Source organism: Camelina sativa, unplaced genomic scaffold, assembly GCF_000633955.1.
Source record: "Camelina sativa cultivar DH55 unplaced genomic scaffold, Cs unpScaffold00555, whole genome shotgun sequence".
Lineage (NCBI taxonomy): Eukaryota > Viridiplantae > Streptophyta > Magnoliopsida > Brassicales > Brassicaceae > Camelina > Camelina sativa.
In genome coordinates, this window is record NW_010921729.1 from 78,193 (window position 1) to 96,230 (window position 18,038).

An 18,038-nucleotide genomic window follows, 5' to 3' on the forward strand; every position below is an offset into this window, starting at 1 on the left:
CTTTACAGTGAACAGTTGTAACTTTTCATAAATAATCGTTCTAATGATCCATCACGATTTTTCAGAAAATATCCAAAAGGTAAGATTAAAAAAACACAACTGTTGGTCGCATTTATTCAGATTGTTATTATTATATAGATTGATATTTTGTATCCTTAAAAGAAAATAAAGTTTATACATATAGTATAGATTAATGTAACAATTCACAATAATAACTATGTTAATTAATGAACAATAGTATGTATCGGATCTTGTTACAAATAATAATATGTCGATTTAGTGATGACAAAAAAAAAAAAATACATTAAATTAATTAAGAATATTGTTCATCGCCGGTCCAAGTAACCTTGCTTTTGGGACCAGTTGGACCATCTTGACCAAACACTTCTTTAGGAATTTTTCTTGTGAGTTTCCGTAAACCCGCCCGTATAAAAAACGGCAAAATCTTAGCGATATAGTGACGAATATTGTCTATTGTGTAATGGACTCGAGGTCCCCATTTCCTCAGATAGTTCAGCCATGGTGGCTCATGAACCACGCCAGGTCCTGCAATCACCTCATACGCAACACCTGCGTCCAAGAACTTGTCGCTTCTTGCCATGTCGTTTCTTATCCCGCTCTTGTACTTGCCTTGCAACACGAGCCCAGGCTTTGGGAACATTGCGTGACCATGAAGAGACGAATATACTACTGGCTTGTTTCCACCTTGGAACTCTAGATCGCATGCCTCCATAAGCGTTCCTCCACTGTGTTTAGAAAAGTAAACTCTCCATAACTCACCGTTGAAGTTGCTTATGCGCAATGTAACATGTTCCCAGTCTCCAACATGCTCTCCAATCATTCCTAGAGATAGGCTCTTGATGAACAAAAATTTCAAATGTGCATTTCCGTTGAACGGATAGAACAGCCAGACAACAATATCTGTGAAAGTAGCTCCAAACATTGGTTTGATGTGTAGATACGCCTTAGCGCTCCCTAAATCTCCCCTCTTAACCTTTTCTTTTGCCTCTTTCTCGACTAGGTAATCTAACCAGAATAAGTCATCGTTGGAACCGCCTTTTGGAAGGTTTGAACCGTTTGAATATACTGGAACAGGGTTGAATTCGTTTCCTTTCTGGTATAGTAAAGCACCGTTGGTGAAGACCCAATTGACAGACGAAGGAAGGTACTCTTCTTCTGGGTGTAAGTATATCCAAGGAGAATACGTTTGAAACAAAAGTCTAGTTTGGTTTTTGCTTGGCATGCTAGACAAGTCAAATCTTGTATTTTTCAAGCAGTATAGAGGAGGAGCTGGAAAGTTTACTTGTTTGAAACTGAATGTCCCTGTGTACACACCTGTTGCTGCTGTTCCTCTCTTGGCTGGTCTCAAACTAGAAATGGTCATTTCTTTTATCCTCCATACCCATGTATCGGCTTCAGTCTGTTCTGTAAGATCCCTACGAACACAGCTTATAGAATCTTGTCCTAAAGAGGGCTTCAGAGGAGAAGTAGTGACGTATAGACCAACGGCTTGATACCCATTAGGACATAGGGGCTGCCAAAAATATGCAGGCCCGTCTTGTTTGATACTCAATGATATAGTATTTCCAACTTCAGTGTAGTCGAGTGGAGGTCTTAAATTACCTCCGGAAACATCTCTTGCAACAAGAATCCAACCGAAAAGCTGACGGTTGTTGGGTTGTGCATAGAAGCCAAGTCTGAAGAAATTACGAGGAAGAGTGATCGGTTCGAAGATGCTGACTCCCATGTTAGCTGGTCCTCCTTCATATGTTCTCCATACCCTGCGTGTTGTTGAGTCTGACATGGAGAGTTGAGCAACCTCAAGACCTCCCAAGTCAATGCTTCTTTTGCCAAAGTTCCCATCATCGGAAGGGATACTAGGCAAAGGAGTAGGAAACGTAAAGGTTGTATCCACAGGTAAACCATTCGACAAAAACCATGGTGGATGTGGTAATGATGAATCTACAGTGTTGGTCGTCAAAACGTTAATTCCAGTTTCAGCCCTTGACAATTGCTTAACAAATAGAACAAAATAAAACAACAGAGATTTGAAGTGGGTTTCAACCAAGAATTGCATTTTCTTTGACTAGTTAGTTAATCGCAATATTAGACATTTCTTAAGATTAGGAGCATTCAACTTTGAATCAAAAATAAAATTAAAAAACAATTATGCAAAAAACCAACAAATTAATGATCTTATAAATAATATGATATTTCCATATGTTAAGAAAAAGAATCCATGATTAACCAAGAAACTTAGAAAACAAATATACAAATGGATATATACATTTATTTCTACCAGAACAATGAAACCATAGATGGCTAAGAAGAGATTCTGAATTTGATATAATTTGTTTCTCAATTAAGTAACTATTGTATATCAGATTTTTAATTAATTTAAACCAATCCATTTAAATCAATCACAGGAAATATAAGAATGGGAAAAAAAATATCCATATAATAAATATATTTCAATTTTTACAAGATTTTGGATATTAACAACTCTTGCCATAATGGTTGAAATAAATCATGTTTTGGAAAGAACAAAAAAAAGGCAAAACAATTAAGGGAATAATTAAGGTAACAACTGATTAATTAAGCAATTTTAAAAAAAAATTGTGTATATCATATAATTAATAAATACTAGTACAATTATAGATAAAATTAAGATTCTATTAGATTAGTCTCTCTCACTCATCAGCGGTCCAAGACCTTTTGACTTTGGGACCAGTGGGGCCATCTTCTTGAAACAATTCACGAGGGATTTGGTTAACAAATTTTCTGAATTTTTTACGAAAGAATCCAGGCAATGTCTTGGCGATACCATCGAATGTCTTTTGAATATCATGTTGAACAAATGGTCCCCATTTCCTAAAATAGTTGAGCCACGGTGGCTCCACCATCCCGGGTCCTGCAACCATCGCATATGAAGCTCCTGCGTCGAAGAATTTGTCACTTCTTGCCATGTCGTTCCTTAAACCGTTCCCGCCTTCGCCTTGCAACACCATTCCTGGTCTTGAGAACATTGCGTGGCCGTGAAGCGACGAGTAGCTCACTGGTTTGTTTCCACCTTGGAACTCTAGATCGCATGCCTCCACTAGCGTTCCCGCACTGTGCTCCGACAAGTATGCGCGCCATAACTCTCCGTTGAAGTTGCTGATGCGCAGCGTAACATGTTCCCAGTCTCCAATATGCTCGCCTACATCCCCCAGCCACAGGCCCTTGACGAATAAAAACTTAAGGCGGGCATTGCCGTTGAAAGGATAGAATATCCACACGACTATGTCAGTGAAAGTGCCTCCAAACATTGGTTTGATGTGCAGATACACCTTCGTGTTTCCCAAGTCTCCCCTCTTCACCCTTTCCTTTGCGTCCTTATCCGCCGGATAGTCCAACCAGAACAAACCATCGTCCGAACCGCCTTGCGGAAGGTTTGAACCGTCCGGTTGTATTGGGACGGGGTTTGATTCGTTCCCTTTCTGGAATAAAAGGGCACCATTTGAGAAAAACCACTCGACAGAGGAAGGGAGGAAATCTTCATCCGGATGCAAATACACCCACGGTGAATACGTTTTAAACAGTAGGCTAGTTTGATCTTCGCTTGGCATGCTAGACAAGTTAAATCTTGTATTATTCAAGCAGAACAGAGGAGGTGGAGGAGGAGAGGAGTTTGGCCGCTGGCAGCTGAATGTCCCTGTGTACACGCCCGTTGCTTCTGTTCCTCTGTTGGCCGGTCTCATGCTAGAAATGGTCAGTTCTTCTGTCCCCCAAACCCATGTATCGGCTTCACTCTTTTCTGTAAGATCGGATCGAACGCAGCTTATAGATTCTTGACTTAAAGATGGCTCTTGAGGAGAAGTAGTGACATATAGACCAACCGCTTGATACTCTTTGGGACATAGGGGCTGCCAAAAATACGCAGGACCGTCTTGCTTGATAATCATTGATGTAGTGTTCATGACAGCAATGTAGCCAACGGGTGGCCTCAAGCTATCTCCAGACACGTCTCTTGCAGCAAGAACCCAGCCGAAAAGCTGACGGTTGTTGAGTTGGGCATAGAAGCCAAGCGTGAAGAAGCTGGGAGGAAGGTTGATAGGTTGATAGATAGTGAGCCCCATGCCCTCGTACGTCCTCCATACTTGCTTTGATGTTGAGGTTGAGATGGAGACTTGGATCACCTCGAGACCTCCCAGATCTATCCTTCCTTTCCCAAAACTACTATTACCCGAAGGGATTTCAGGTAAAGCAGATGGAAACTTGAAGGCTGTGTCCACAGGTAAGCTTGTAGACAAAAGAAATGGATCCGTAGATCTGCTCTCATCTGTGGAATTCAAAACGGAGTTGGCTCGAACTTGGATCCAACACACATGGCTAAGGCAAAGGCTAACAAATAAAATAATAAGAAATGGGAAAAGTTGAAAGCCTTTTCCAATAGATGATTGCATTCTACTTTCTTTAGTTAATACAAGAAATAGAGAGACTGCCCCAATTATAACATTCAGGAATGACTTTTAGCTATGCCAAACCCATCATCAACCTCTCTTCTCTATTATAGTAGTACCTTTTTAGTCAAAAATAAGAAAGTCTTTGTATTTGGGCAGGTTAAATGCAGTCAGATATATTTATAGATCCTTATCCTTTGAATTTACAGTTTTTTTTTGGGAAAATCCATTTATAGCACCAAATTATATAACTTCACCATGATGGGAAGGGGTTTGACCAGTGTTTATAGAAGAAATCTTACTATATTAATTGAGAAATACAAATATAAAATTAATCTTATAAAGTGTAAAAAATTACATTTGTTATGTCATTGGTCTTAAGACAAATGTTTAATTTTCAGTAATGATAAATATGTAATTTAAATATTATACTAATAAAATCTTTGAAATAATTATTAGTTTTGGGATTGAGTCCCATTTTTGCGATTTAAAAATAAGATTTTATATCTAAGTATACAGTATGATTATTTTTATTTTTAATACTTATATTTCGAAGATTACGTTAAGATTTTAAATTATGATTATCTTATCATATTTCTTGGAAATAATTATTATTTTCCAAAAAAAAATATTTTATCTCACTAATTAATTATGGACCAAAATTACTAATTATTATTTTTTTAATTGTAAATTAATCAGAATTTTAAAACTAAGATATTATATTTTAAGTATACAATATGATTATTTTTAATAACTATATTTGGAAGATTTTGTTAAGATTTTGAATTATTATTCACTTATCTAGTCTTGAATTATCTAGTCTTTATTTTATTTCATTTACAAACTGTTTTGAATTATCAGATTAATACATATGATTAATAAATATGTAGATTTTTTCTGTATATGTTGTAATTTGAATTTTTATAAACAAATATATATTTCTAACAAATTCTCAAAATGGGCATTTTCATAAATACCTTTGTCACTTGTCAAAAATATTCCTTTATGTTGTCTATTTTCAAAATACACATTTTTAATATACAAAATAACTAAATTCTAAATCCTAAACCCAAATATTAAATTCTACCCCCTTAAAACTATACCCTAAATGTAAAATAAAGAATTCAAACCTAAAAAAAAATTACAAAAATTAATTTTCTATATTTTAGTTATGTAAAAAAGGGCAAAAATGAAAATGTTCAAAAAAATAAATATTTTTGAAAATAGTTATCTCAAAAAGGGTATTTCTAACAAATTATCAAATAATGTATTTCTAACTAAATTTATGCGGTTGATATATTAATACATTTTATTTGCTCACAATTACATTGTTATAATTAATACTTTAAAATATTTCACAAATCAATGATGCAAATACAACCAACCAACAATACACATCAAAGTGTAAAACAAATTAAAATACAAGGTAATTCATGTTCTTTTCTCATTCTTAAATCATTGAACCAAAATGGAATCTAACGAGGAAGAAGCCAAAATAGCAATGGATATGGCTGAGAAAAAACTTTCGGATAATGATTACAATGGAGCGAAGATATGCGTTGACAAGCCCAAGCCAACTCCCCTATTAGTATAATACTAGGTTTTGAATCCACGTTACGCGTGGGTTTATTTGATATATTTTGATGAACTTATATATGATTGATGACCTTTGATGAAATATTATTTTATACAAATTTTAATTAGTATTAAGAAAAAAAAAAATTCAGATACACAAGTTTGAAAAATATAAAAATCAGTTGTGTTATAAAATCAAATCTGATCAAAAATATCATGAATCTAACTCGACGTCCCGGTGAGACAGATCAAAGTGGTGACCTCACATATCCTAAACCATTTCTTTGACCACCAGAAAAACGAAATAATTTTATAATCATGAATCTATCTCGTTTTCATATTTAATTGATTGTTACCACCTATGTTTTCATGTTTTTATTCAATGTTTTCTTATTATTCATATTCTTTCTTGTCATTTTCATTGTCAAATTTTATGGTAATTGCCATCGTTACTTTTACCGTCAGTTTCTTCGTTATACTCTTCTTCTTCTTCTTTGTCAACTTCTTCACATTCTTCCACTGAAAAACCTTTTTTTTAGACTACCACACAACTTATTAACCCATAAAACTCCAAAACCAAAATCATTTATTTTTTCATAAAATTTGTGGAATTCATAAAGACCAGAATAGTCAACACATGCACCCAATTATTGATAATTTAATCCATATACTTATTCGGTTTTAGATCCACACATATTGAAACTTCTCAAACCAAAATCCTTGTACATTTTTCTTTTATTTATATAGATTTTACTTTTACTTTTTTTTCTAAAACATCTTAATAATATAGATTACTACTATATTTCCATAAATGTTAATTAGTTAAATATCTAATTCTTATTGGTTATTTTAAATCCTACATGGACACCTTTAAGAGTTTATAGCTTCAACTTTTTATTAGTATAGATATGATATTTTGAAATTTCTATGGAGGATAAGTAATTGTAATATTTTAAAATTTTTTGTGAAGTTTAAATATTTTTAATATTTGAACCTTTTAAAAGTTTCAATATTTATAATATTTTAAACTTTTAAAATTTAAAAATTATAATTCTTTTAAAACCTTTTAAAAGCTAAGAAAATTTAAAAATTTAAAAATTATAATACAGTAAAACCTCTATAAATTAATAAGGCCGGGACCATGAAATTTTCTTAATTTATAGAGGTTTTAATTTATCGATAAATTAATAATTATTAATTTATCGATAAATTAATAAAATATTAATTTATGAAGAGATTTTTAATTTTCATATTTTTGAAAATTTTATATTATAATAAGATACTTTTGTTATCATTCATATCTTTAAAGAATTTCTTAATTTATAATCGTGGCTATCGTAATTGCTGAGTTTAGAATTTAGGTAAAAATGATAAATGTTAAAAGTTTATAGTTTAGAAGAAATTGCTACTAGTATCATTCATGATAATGATGAAGTCAAAAAAGATATTGCGGTAATTTTAGAACCAATTACATGTAAAAAAACAATTATCGCATTTAGGACTCTCCATAATTTTTGGATGCGATTTGAAAAGAAGACAATGAAAAAGATTAGAGATGAGCTCTAATAAAAATACAAATTCAAGAATATATAAACAACAATAGAATTATATTTCACTAGATTTTCTTATATATATATATATATATATATTATCTGATTATTAATTTATAATATTGATGGGACCATATTTTTACATAGGATTTTCAAAAAAAATATTATCTTATTAATTTATCGAAATTTATCATTTTTTACACCGGCCCAACTCGGGACCGGAAGAATTTATTAATTTATAGCGAGTATTAATTTATAGAGGTTCTACTGTATTTTGAAACCTTTCTAAAGCTAAGACTTTTAGAAATTTCAATATTTATAATATTTTAAACTTTTAAAAGGTTTTGAAATATAATATTTGAACCTTTTAAAAAGTTTCAATATTTATAATCTTTTAAACTATTAAAATTTTTAAAAATTATAATATTTAAAATCTTTTTAAAAGTTAAGAACTTTTAAAAGTTTCAATAATATTTTTTTGAAACTTTTTAAAGTTTTAATTTGATCAAATAAAAAACTGGATCAAACCGAAAAAAACTTTTAAACTTGGACGCATGATAAATCAAGCTTTCCTGCTCATTTGTTGTTGGAAGCATATTAATCTAATTTATACTGGTTCTGAACCATTGTCTAAAAACTTCTAGCCGATGTGGGACGTTATATATAGTTTTTTTATTTCCATAAATTTAAAATTCTGGAAATTTAGAAAATGTTAATGAATGACATGTCAAACCCTGATAGATTGTTTAAAATAATTCTTAATATAGAAAATTCTGGAAATTTAGAAAATGTTAATTAGTGACATGTCGAATCTCTATTGGATGATTAAAATCCTAGATGGACAGTCTTAGGAGCTTATAGCTCGTACTTTTATTTAGTATAATTGTCCGCTTTGGGCTAGATGGCAAAGCCCGCACATATTTCTTATTGGGCTCCTTCCCAAAAAGTTTCATGCTAATTAGAGTTGGTCTTGACTTATATACTAGAAACTTATTTTCTAATCTTCAGCCAGGTACTCAGGCTCCGGTACCCCTTTATTCCTGAAGTATTCTTGAGGCACCCTTAATCATGTCATTTTTTTGTGAGATCCTCCAACACCGAATACAGAGCCCACACCCACTCCTCTAGGTCCACTGTTCGACCTAGGCTTTGATACCAATTGTTGGGGTTTCCATGCCCAAGCCAACTCCCCTATTAGTATGATATTGTCCGCTTTGGGTCCAGGTGGCAAAGCCCGCACGGATTTCTTATTGGGCTCCTTCCCAAAAAACCTCATACTAATTAGAGTTGGTGTTGGCTTATATACTAGAAACTTATTTTCTAATCTTCAGATATGAGACATTGTTTGTATCCCAACAGTTTGAAGTTAACTCCGTTATGAGATTCATTTCTCCTTCTTCTATGTTGATGATTCTGGGTTCCTATCTCAGTTTGATCGATGAATGGAATTGTACATCTGTGGGAAAAGAGTTAACAATGCTTGGAGGATTTTGTTGAATAAATAAACGCTTATAATTGAGGTCTGACTATAGATAGATCGAATCATGCTATTTTGCTCTGTTTCCTTTTGATTATTCACATATATATGATATGTGTGCTTGGTTTTGATTAACTTGCTAGTTGTTCTGCTTAGTAATCATACGTACACACTCATGTATTTGAGTTTGAATGATCGGTTGTATGTTTCTTACATTAAATGAGTTTCATGTTCAAGAAGGTACTATTCTTCTGTTTTTTTTTTTAACATCTGACATTTTATTAGATTGTAAACGGGAAATACAAATTGTTAACCAGCCAAACTGGTGGAACTGTATATAGTTCATACAAGGAATTGATAGAACAAGCATGTTGTGAAAGCTTATCTACTGCAGAATTTCTTTCTCGATTAATGTGGTCAATGGACGAATCCAAAAGTTTTGCCATCCAATGTCGAATATCAAATAATAATGTTCCCAGGTTCAAATGGTCACCACCAGTATTGATGAGAGTGATCAGTTCTTTATTATTCTTCTGTTGTTCAAACTTGTTTGCAGCACCAAAGAATATTAGGAGGACCAAAGAATGAAGCATCAACTGTAATTTCTCCAAAGCAATATAAGAGAAAATTAAATAATCTTATGAAAAAATAAGGAAAATGATGCATTACCAACTGTCATTAAGCTAGCATTATGAGCTGAAAAAAGAACATTATATTGTTCGATCCTTCGGAAAAACAAGAATAAAAGACAAATTAAGAAACATATTCTGTATAAAAATGTATAGTAATTTAATACTTAAGTTTTTTTTTGGTTCTTCTTTTGTTTGTCGTTTTAGCGTTGGACGTCAATGGGGGGCATGAGTCATCATATTCCGTCGGCGATCAGTGAAGCTACTACAGGAAACCAAACGCGGAACGCAGCCACCGTGAGCAGCGGATCTCACCCTCTTGAGCTTTAGTTGCCTTTCTTTGTTGTTATAATAAGGAGTGGCCGGGGCAGAAGATCTAACAGGTGTTCTTAGCCAGAGACAGGATCTTGATTTGCCTTCCGCCACGTAATCGTCTTCCTCTTCTTCATCCTCGTCTTGCGTCTCTTTGAAGAGTTCGAGGAGTCTCTTTTTGTTATCGATAGGATCAGACTGTTCTTCTTCATTGGTTTTCTCCTCTCCTTGAGAAGTTTGGTCGCAGAATTTGTGATGGACCGGTGTTGTTCCTCGCGACGGCGTAAATTCTGCCCGCGGTAACTCATATTAACCTTTTCCTTGTAATTTTTTTTTTTAATTTTAAAAAAATATTATATGTAAAAAAAGTTTAAGATGTAAGAGAGAAAAGAAAGAAAAGAAACGTAACGTACCACCATCGACGCTCATGAAATCATCTTCACAGTCCGAATCAAGCCACCCCCTTGAATCGAAAAATATCATCTCCTCTTTATCACCTAATTAAGAAATCATCCAAATCATCATCGATCGATCGTTATTTCATACAATTATTAATAAATGTACCGCAAAATAATAAAGCGGATGATAATATTAATTAAAGATGGTAGGTTTTGAGTGTGAATGTACCTAATTATTTGCACACCTAAATACACACGGTTGTAAATTTCTAGGAGTACATCTATTCTTATACATAGAAAGAGAGTATGCGATTAATAAATAACATGAAGAGATTAATCAATCTATGGAAGTTGCAACTAGAAGTGTAGTCCATCATCACAAATCTCTCGCAAACTGTCTGTGCCTTGAAGACATTCTAACCTCTATCGTACGTTTCAGCGTTGTCCATGTGCTGCTAAATGCTACTAGCTAGTAGTAGATAGACCCGGTTGCACATTTACNTCCAATTTTTTTTTTTTTTTTTTTTTTTTGTTAAAAAAGACTACTGAACAATCAGACCAAACACATTTACCCATGTTTAAAATAATTATATGATCACCATCGTCATATACAAGTCATGACAATTTTATCAAATAATGGCACTTGAAGTATAAGTATTATACGATTTTTATAATTCATACTATGACTAATACTGGTATATATTTGTATTGTGCCTACAGCCTACTACATCTTTGATTGGGTCTGAAAAAGCAAATGACTTTACATTTGTCGGCACTAAAGCAACCAATCGATTACAGCCATTAACAAATTTAATTTCTTTAAATATATTCGTAAAATTATTGTTGAGACTCTATAGATAAAACAAAAAATAAAATAATAATATTATGGAAGAACAAAAAGCGGATCACGATGATGGAACTAAAGAAAACGCAAAGAATGAGGGATCCATATATACCAACCAGGAGGAGGGGAATCAAGACGAGCGGAATGAATGGGAGGAGCGTTGACGTTGATGATGGTGGTGGGGGAAGAGATGACGTCAGTAGTGAGGGGGGAGATGAAAGCGGCAAGCTTAACGACGGAATCAGAGGCGGCGGAGGAGCTCTTGTGGTGAGAAGAGGAGGAGACACAGGAACCCATATCTGAAGATGATTATTCACCAGAGAGAGACGCTTAGATCAATGATGTGGTTTTAAGAGAGAGAGAGAGAGAGGGAAAGATGGGTTTAGAGAATCTTAAAGGCATAGAGAGATGGAAGACGAAGAAGCAAAGAGAGAGAGAGAGAGAGAGAGTAGAGTAGAGAAATGGAAGAGGGAGGGGGGCTTCAAAGTGAAGTAAATGGGAAGACGAAAAGGAGCAGTTTCCGATTTGGTAAGAGTCTTTAATTGTGCAAATATCCCCACCCCCACGTCCCGTGTGTATTCATTCATATTATAGGTTTATATATGGGCTCTTATTAATATATTGGTCTTCCTAATAACCCTCTCATTATGTGGCCTCTCCCTTTCTTTCTTTCTATTCTTTTTTTTATACTACTACTATGTAGTATTATACTACTATACTATGTCTATGTGTATATATAAATCTTCTTATTTTCATGATTTATTATCATATAGATTTTTGTTTGACTCATTCTTACATTTTGTTGTTGTTGTTGTTGTTGTTGTTGTTGTTCATGCTCTCTCAAGTGTATATGTCGCAATCACATCTAATTGAGAGAAAAAAATATATAGATTTTTCCGGTTCTCATCAATAAGTTAAATTCATCAAGTTGTCTTAATAAAGGGACACCTAATCATGATTGATGACCCCAAAATAAATTCCATAATGATACAAGTAAATGAAGAAGAGAAAAGTCATTAGATCAAAAAAAAAAAAAAATGATTGGGCCAACTGCATGGTTTGGGTGGTATAAAAATGGCCCAGTTCGATATATAATACGAATCCATAAAACTTCAAAAAGATCGAAACCAAGGATTTATTTATTAAAATGGCCCAGTTCGTTCTGTTCTCCACAAAATTTATTAAAGAGATTTTTTTTACACCAGGGATTATTTTATTAATGACGATAAAGCCACGTCAACATAAAAGCTGTTGTCACGTCATCACGCTGACTGGGGAAGCCGTCTGGGGTAGGTTTGACGGAATTTTATAAAGGGAAAGATCGATGTCTGTCGCCGCCGACGATGCTCATGCTCATGTTGTCTGGACTTATTAGGCTTTCACCTGATCGAGTTCTCAACTTTCTTCTTTTCCTTTGCTCCTCATCTGAGTGCATCTGGTTTCACTTTCCTCCACGTACCTCAGAGGTGGCCAAAGGTTATATACTACTAGCTCTTTTACAATTAAACTATCCTCATCTTTATTGATTTTTTTGACTTTAATTGCTTATTTCAGAGAACTGTCAGACGAGATTAAGTCTAAGTCTGCTGGGAACACCTGTTGAACAGTTCAACTTGAACTAGTCTATCCTCTGTTTTTGGCATTTTTCCCTGAGTGCCATCACAACTCCCGTTCTAATGGCTCTTGTGATGACTGTGGAACCTAAGTTCATGCCTACCATTATGGACAAGGTTACGTTACCGTCTTAACTCTATTATATTAACTCTGGAGATCTAACACCATTTCGTATACCCAATTCTAAATGTTTTTTTTTTTTTGAACAAATCCAATTCTAAATGTAAGATATAAGTTCATAAATATATATGTCCAAAACCTATCTAAATCTTTGGCTAATAGTTTTTTGTATTTTCTCTTTATTTACAGAGAAGGTGCACGTGATGGCTGTGCTGAGACGACGTTATATTTCCATCTCATCGGAAGACGGTACCTCTTCGTTTCTCTCATGGTTAAAAAAGTTATTTCGTGAATCGTGATACATAATAGACTCTTTGGTTGGTTCCAAGAATTGTAACAAGTCTTTTTTTTTTTTTTTTTTTCACACACCGACTATATAAATATACTATTGGGAGTCTAGTACAGCATGATATTGTTTGTTTACAGTCCGGTATTTAATTTATTTATTTCATACGAATTGGGTGCTAAGGCTAATGTGCAATGTAATTCAATAAAGGTATCAGGGTCAGTCGTTTTATGATAATTAGAATTTTGAATTCAAAAAATATTACATAGTTTACGTATAGTAGTAATTTTTGTAGCTAGCTACCTCTTAAGATTCCATTGTTTTTTTCTTCTTTTTTTGGGGGTCAACTTAGGGATTTATTACAAAATGGACGTAAGAGTACTTAGCCTTTTATCCCCTTGTCGTTGCTTTGTATGGCATGTCTTTTCAGTTTCTTGATAATGTTTTCCTGTTTTCCCCCTACTATCAATTCCCAAATCATTCTCCACACAATATGTTTTGGATCTTACACGACCAAGCCATTGCCATTGGTTCTTAATTCAAGTTTGGTATAAGTTTTGTGGGTTTGCCTTTCAAGAATACTTATCACATTTCCTAAAACGTTGATTCAACTCTCAAATGATATTGGCCTAAGACAAAATAATAATACTAAAGTCTTATTGTCGCTACATCCAAAACCTTGTTCGAACAACAATGTTGTTCGCTTAGTGTGAACTGATCAGGTCTCAACCAATAAGGCAAATATTACTAGACTAGTATAAAACGTACTATATATGTGTTTGAACTTATGGTTATTATTTTGCAAGCTACATACAAATTAGGTATGAATCAAAATTCTGAAAGTGTGGATCTCCGTACTCTATAAACTATTGCACATGCTTTTGACCCGATACAAGGATAAAGAAACATATGCCATGACTCCAAGGTGATACCCCAAAATAAATAAAAAGTGGGTCCTCAATCGGCCTAAAACTTGTTCCGAAACAACAAATCATATCGCATATCTAGATGATATAATCTTCTTAGGACAAAGTGAGTCTGTACCATTTAGATTCACTTAGCTTGGACATTGCACTTTTGTGAATGTTGTTGTGTTTACGAAGAACAGGTTCCAAGCACAAGAAATAGTCCTTTCTAGTTTCTAATATCTTTAGTTTTTTTTTTTTGTTTTTTTTTACTCGGGATTCATAGCCACCCCTCTTGTCAACAACCCTCCACGGCACCAAGCCTCCAATAATATTTTATTTTCTTTATAAATATCATAAACCAATAGTATGGTTTATGGTAATTTAACCATCCAATATACTATAGTTTAAAATATAATTATTATTGAGTGGTTGGAATGTTGAGTCTTTCTTCCTAAAAGTCGGAAGGATGATATTATAAGTTTAGACAAACATAAGTACTGGTTTCTCTTTAGATGTCAAAGTCCATCAAACTTTGATTCCTCTTGGCTAATATATACATGCGTAGATTTGTAATGTCAGTCGATATGGCTGGTCTAGTTAGTAAACAGTACATGGCTAGTCTTGTAGTAATCTTACTCTTGATCTCCTCATCATCTCTCTTTGCAACTTCACACAGCTGCGACCCTGAAGAAGAAGAAGCAGCCTCCTCCAGCTACGTTTGCCACTCAAACCTCCAAAAGTGCCACACTTTCGCCATCCTCCGAGCCCATTCTCCCTTCAATTCCCCATCCAATCTAAGTTACCATCTGGGACTCGACTCCTCTGTAGACGCTGACGAGTTTGTTCCACAAGGTCAGTTACTGTTGATCTCAATCGACTGCAGATGTAATGGAAGTATCTACGAAGCCCGTCTCACCAAAACTTGCGTTAAAGGAGACACCTTTCGCTCTGTCTCTCAGTCTCTGCAAGGCTTGACCACGTGCCTGTGAGCCAACACACTTTTTTTCCAACTTGTCTGATTTCTGAATCATTTTGTTTATCGACCAGCTGATGATGAGTGCTATTTTTTGCAGATCTATCAGAGAGAAGAATCCAGATATTTCCGAGGACAAGCTCGGCGACAACGTTAAGCTGAGTTTGGCGATCAGGTGCTCTTGTCCAGAACCAGAAGAAGGCGTTTCAAACGCTAGCTTTCTCATCACGTATCCCGTGAGCGTCCGCGACAGCGTTTCCAGCCTGGCGGTTAAGTTCAACACAACAGAGGATGCTATTGTCTCTGCAAACAACAAATCTGGTGTGGTTCCACTCAAGCCTGCTCTGATCCCTCTTGATCACAGACCGGTTCTCGATCAGCTGGCCAAACCGGAAAAGCCAGGATCACGGAACGTAACCGCCGAGATTCTCCGTAAAAAAAAACCAACCAAGAAGAAACGGTCAAAGATGAAGCTCATGATCGCTGTGAGCAGTGCGATTGCTGGAGTTTGCGGTCTTATCACTATCCTAGTGTTTGGTTACTTACACTGGAAGAAAGAGACGCGGATGCAAACGCAAACGCAGAACTGGATCAGCAACAAAGACCCTGAGACGCGGCAGCTGAGTCTGAGCATCCGAACCACCAGTGACAAGAAAATCTCGTTTGAAGGGTCGCAGGACGGTTCCATACTGGACTCTCACAACACTGTTGGCACCACTACGCCGCGGAAACCCGTTCTGGAGATTTACGCGTTTGAAGAGCTAGAGAAAGCCACTGAGAATTTCAGCTCAAGCAATCACATCAAAGGTTCGGTTTATTTCGCTTCGCTCAAAGGCAAAGACTTGGCCATAAAGCAAGTGAGTGCAGATGCAATGAAAAGATTCGATTTCGGGCTTCTCAACGATCAGTCACACTACTATAACCACAATCTGGTTAGGGTTCTTGGGACATGTTTCAGAGAAATCGATCAGGCTTCTTATCTGGTTTTCGAGTATGCAAAGAATGGGTCCCTGTGGGATTGGATTCAGAACAAACTGGCGATCAAGAATCAGTTCATCGAGTCTTGTTACTGTTTCTTGGCGTGGAAACAGAGGATCAAGATCTGTCATGATGTCGCCATCGCGTTAAAGTATATGCATCGGATCAACTACGTCCACGGCAACATCAAGAGCACAAACATATTCTTGAACGAAGATCTCAGAGGTAAAGTCGGAAAATTCGGGATGTCAAAGTGCGTAAACGACGAACTAGCGACTGAGGAGAACCTTCTAGAAGGTTCGATGTCCTCAGCTACTGACGTATTCGCTTACGGGATTATGGTAATGGAGGTTTTGTCCGGACAAACACAAGAGATGTTGCTTGGATTGCAAGAGGAAGAGACAACATCCCTTGGGACACAAGAAACGTGTGTATCCGAATGGGAGAGATTGAGAAGGGCTCTCGGGGACAAGGAAAAGCTGAGGGAAGTGATGGACAGCACATTGGGAGATAGTTATTCGGTTGATAGCGCATTTGAAATGGCAAGTATTGCAAGAGATTGTACTGCAGTAGAACCGGAGTCAAGGCCGATTGCGGCTGAGATTGCAGAGAGGGTTTCAAGACTGGTGGATGACGATGATGAAGAAGAAGAAGAAGATGAAGCAGTAATAGAGAGGGAGAGTACATTAATTTCAGAGAGTTCATACAAGCCTTTGGTAAAGAAGACTAGTATAGTATAGTAGACTAATATAATTAAGATGAGATATATATATATATATATATATATATGTATGTGTAATAGTAGTATATGTCATTGCATCATCATGACCCTAAACTCGTCAAAGTTAATAATCCCATCCTTATTAATATCGAATTGAGAAATCATAAGCTCGCAATCCTTGAGAGTTTTGGAGTCACCCAACAAACTAAGCATCCTCTTCAAGCTTTTTGGTGTGATGCCATCAGTCGTCTCTTCATACAGCTTGAAAGCTTCCTTGAGGTCCTTCTCCTTGTCTTCGTCGTCTCCTTCCTCGACCAAGCTGACGAATTCCTCGAGGTGCAAGGATTTGTCATCGGTCGTCGTCGCTTCCGCAGGATTTGGAACGGCGGTGTCGTCTTCAGGCAGAAGTGGACGTTTGCCAGACTTGATAGCTTCGACGCATCTTTGGATGGTAGAAACGGAAACCTTGCCTTGTTGGCTATTGTCAAAGCGACTAAAGACACGTTGATACTCTTGATGTTTGGTAACGTTGTCACTCTTCATAGAGGATGAAGAAGGACTTTTTGAGAGAGGAGAAAAAGATTATGGTTTAGAGAATCTTCTCTTTGGAACTTTTTTATGGCAGTAGATAGATAGATAGATAGAGAGATAGATAAATATATATATATATAGAAGAAGATTCATGAGAGGAGCTGGACTAGAGACGTTGACCATAGTAGTATTTTTTTACACATGCGAACGGACTTGTTAATATCTTTACGGCGCGCTTAATTCAAAGAAGAATACACAAAGTTTCCGCGGCTTTCAATTCTCTCTGTATATAACGTTGACAAGTTTCTTCTTACATCTTCTGTTTTTGTTTTCTTTATACACATATATAATAACAAGTTCTTCTTGTTTCTTGGTGATGATGAGGAAGATTCCGTTTACTTTGACTAGTCTTCTTCTTCTACTCAAAAGAAATTTCATGTGAATACTATTAAATCTCACTTTATATATATTTTTTCATGTGTTTTTTTGTTTGTGTGGTTAACATCGGTTGACCAAAAAAAAGAAAGCATTGGTTGACAATATCGGGCGTTGATTTAAGTTGGGCCTGGTATGGGCTAATTGTGATCCATTCAATTGCGACGCGTGGGGGGAATACTAGATCTCTAGTGGCAGTTGCGTGGTTTCGAGAGTAGAAAAGGGAGTAGGTGGGCAATTCCCAT

General features: G+C 35.5%; 5 protein-coding genes across 6 annotated transcripts; 1 reads left to right on the forward strand and 4 right to left on the reverse strand.

Annotated features, from left to right (window-relative positions):
* Nucleotides 1–313: 313 nt before the first annotated feature.
* On the reverse strand, nucleotides 314–2,077 carry LOC104773501. Its single transcript, XM_010498128.1, has one exon. The coding sequence runs from the start codon at nucleotides 2,075–2,077 to the stop codon at nucleotides 314–316; it is 1,764 nt and encodes a 587-aa protein (XP_010496430.1).
* Nucleotides 2,078–2,652: 575 nt separating this feature from the next.
* LOC104773502 lies at nucleotides 2,653–4,495 on the reverse strand. The gene has a single exon (XM_010498130.1). The coding sequence runs from the start codon at nucleotides 4,443–4,445 to the stop codon at nucleotides 2,691–2,693; it is 1,755 nt and encodes a 584-aa protein (XP_010496432.1). The 5' UTR covers nucleotides 4,446–4,495; the 3' UTR covers nucleotides 2,653–2,690.
* A 5,163-nt stretch (nucleotides 4,496–9,658) lies between these two features.
* Nucleotides 9,659–11,884, reverse strand: LOC104773503 (uncharacterized protein At3g27210-like). Of its 2 annotated transcripts, none has more exons than XM_010498131.2 (3): nucleotides 11,344–11,884; nucleotides 10,399–10,482; nucleotides 9,659–10,275 (listed from the first exon to the last, which is right to left on the reverse strand). In XM_010498131.2, the coding sequence occupies exons 1-3, from the start codon at nucleotides 11,522–11,524 to the stop codon at nucleotides 9,890–9,892; spliced, it is 651 nt and encodes a 216-aa protein (XP_010496433.1). In that variant the 5' UTR covers nucleotides 11,525–11,884; the 3' UTR covers nucleotides 9,659–9,889. The 2 variants fall into 2 exon arrangements, with proteins under 2 accessions (XP_010496433.1, XP_010496434.1); XM_010498132.1 differs by having other exon boundaries at nucleotides 11,340–11,416.
* Nucleotides 11,885–12,401: 517 nt separating this feature from the next.
* Nucleotides 12,402–16,863, forward strand: LOC104773505 (protein LYK2-like). Its single transcript, XM_010498134.2, has 3 exons — nucleotides 12,402–12,957; nucleotides 13,151–15,140; nucleotides 15,229–16,863. The coding sequence occupies exons 2-3, from the start codon at nucleotides 14,713–14,715 to the stop codon at nucleotides 16,844–16,846; spliced, it is 2,046 nt and encodes a 681-aa protein (XP_010496436.1). The 5' UTR covers nucleotides 12,402–12,957; nucleotides 13,151–14,712; the 3' UTR covers nucleotides 16,847–16,863.
* On the reverse strand, nucleotides 16,767–17,656 carry LOC104773504 (probable calcium-binding protein CML40). Its single transcript, XM_010498133.2, has one exon. It carries the CDS (start codon nucleotides 17,368–17,370, stop codon nucleotides 16,918–16,920), a length of 453 nt encoding a protein of 150 aa, XP_010496435.1. The 5' UTR covers nucleotides 17,371–17,656; the 3' UTR covers nucleotides 16,767–16,917.
* Between the last annotated feature and the right edge of the window lie 382 nt (nucleotides 17,657–18,038).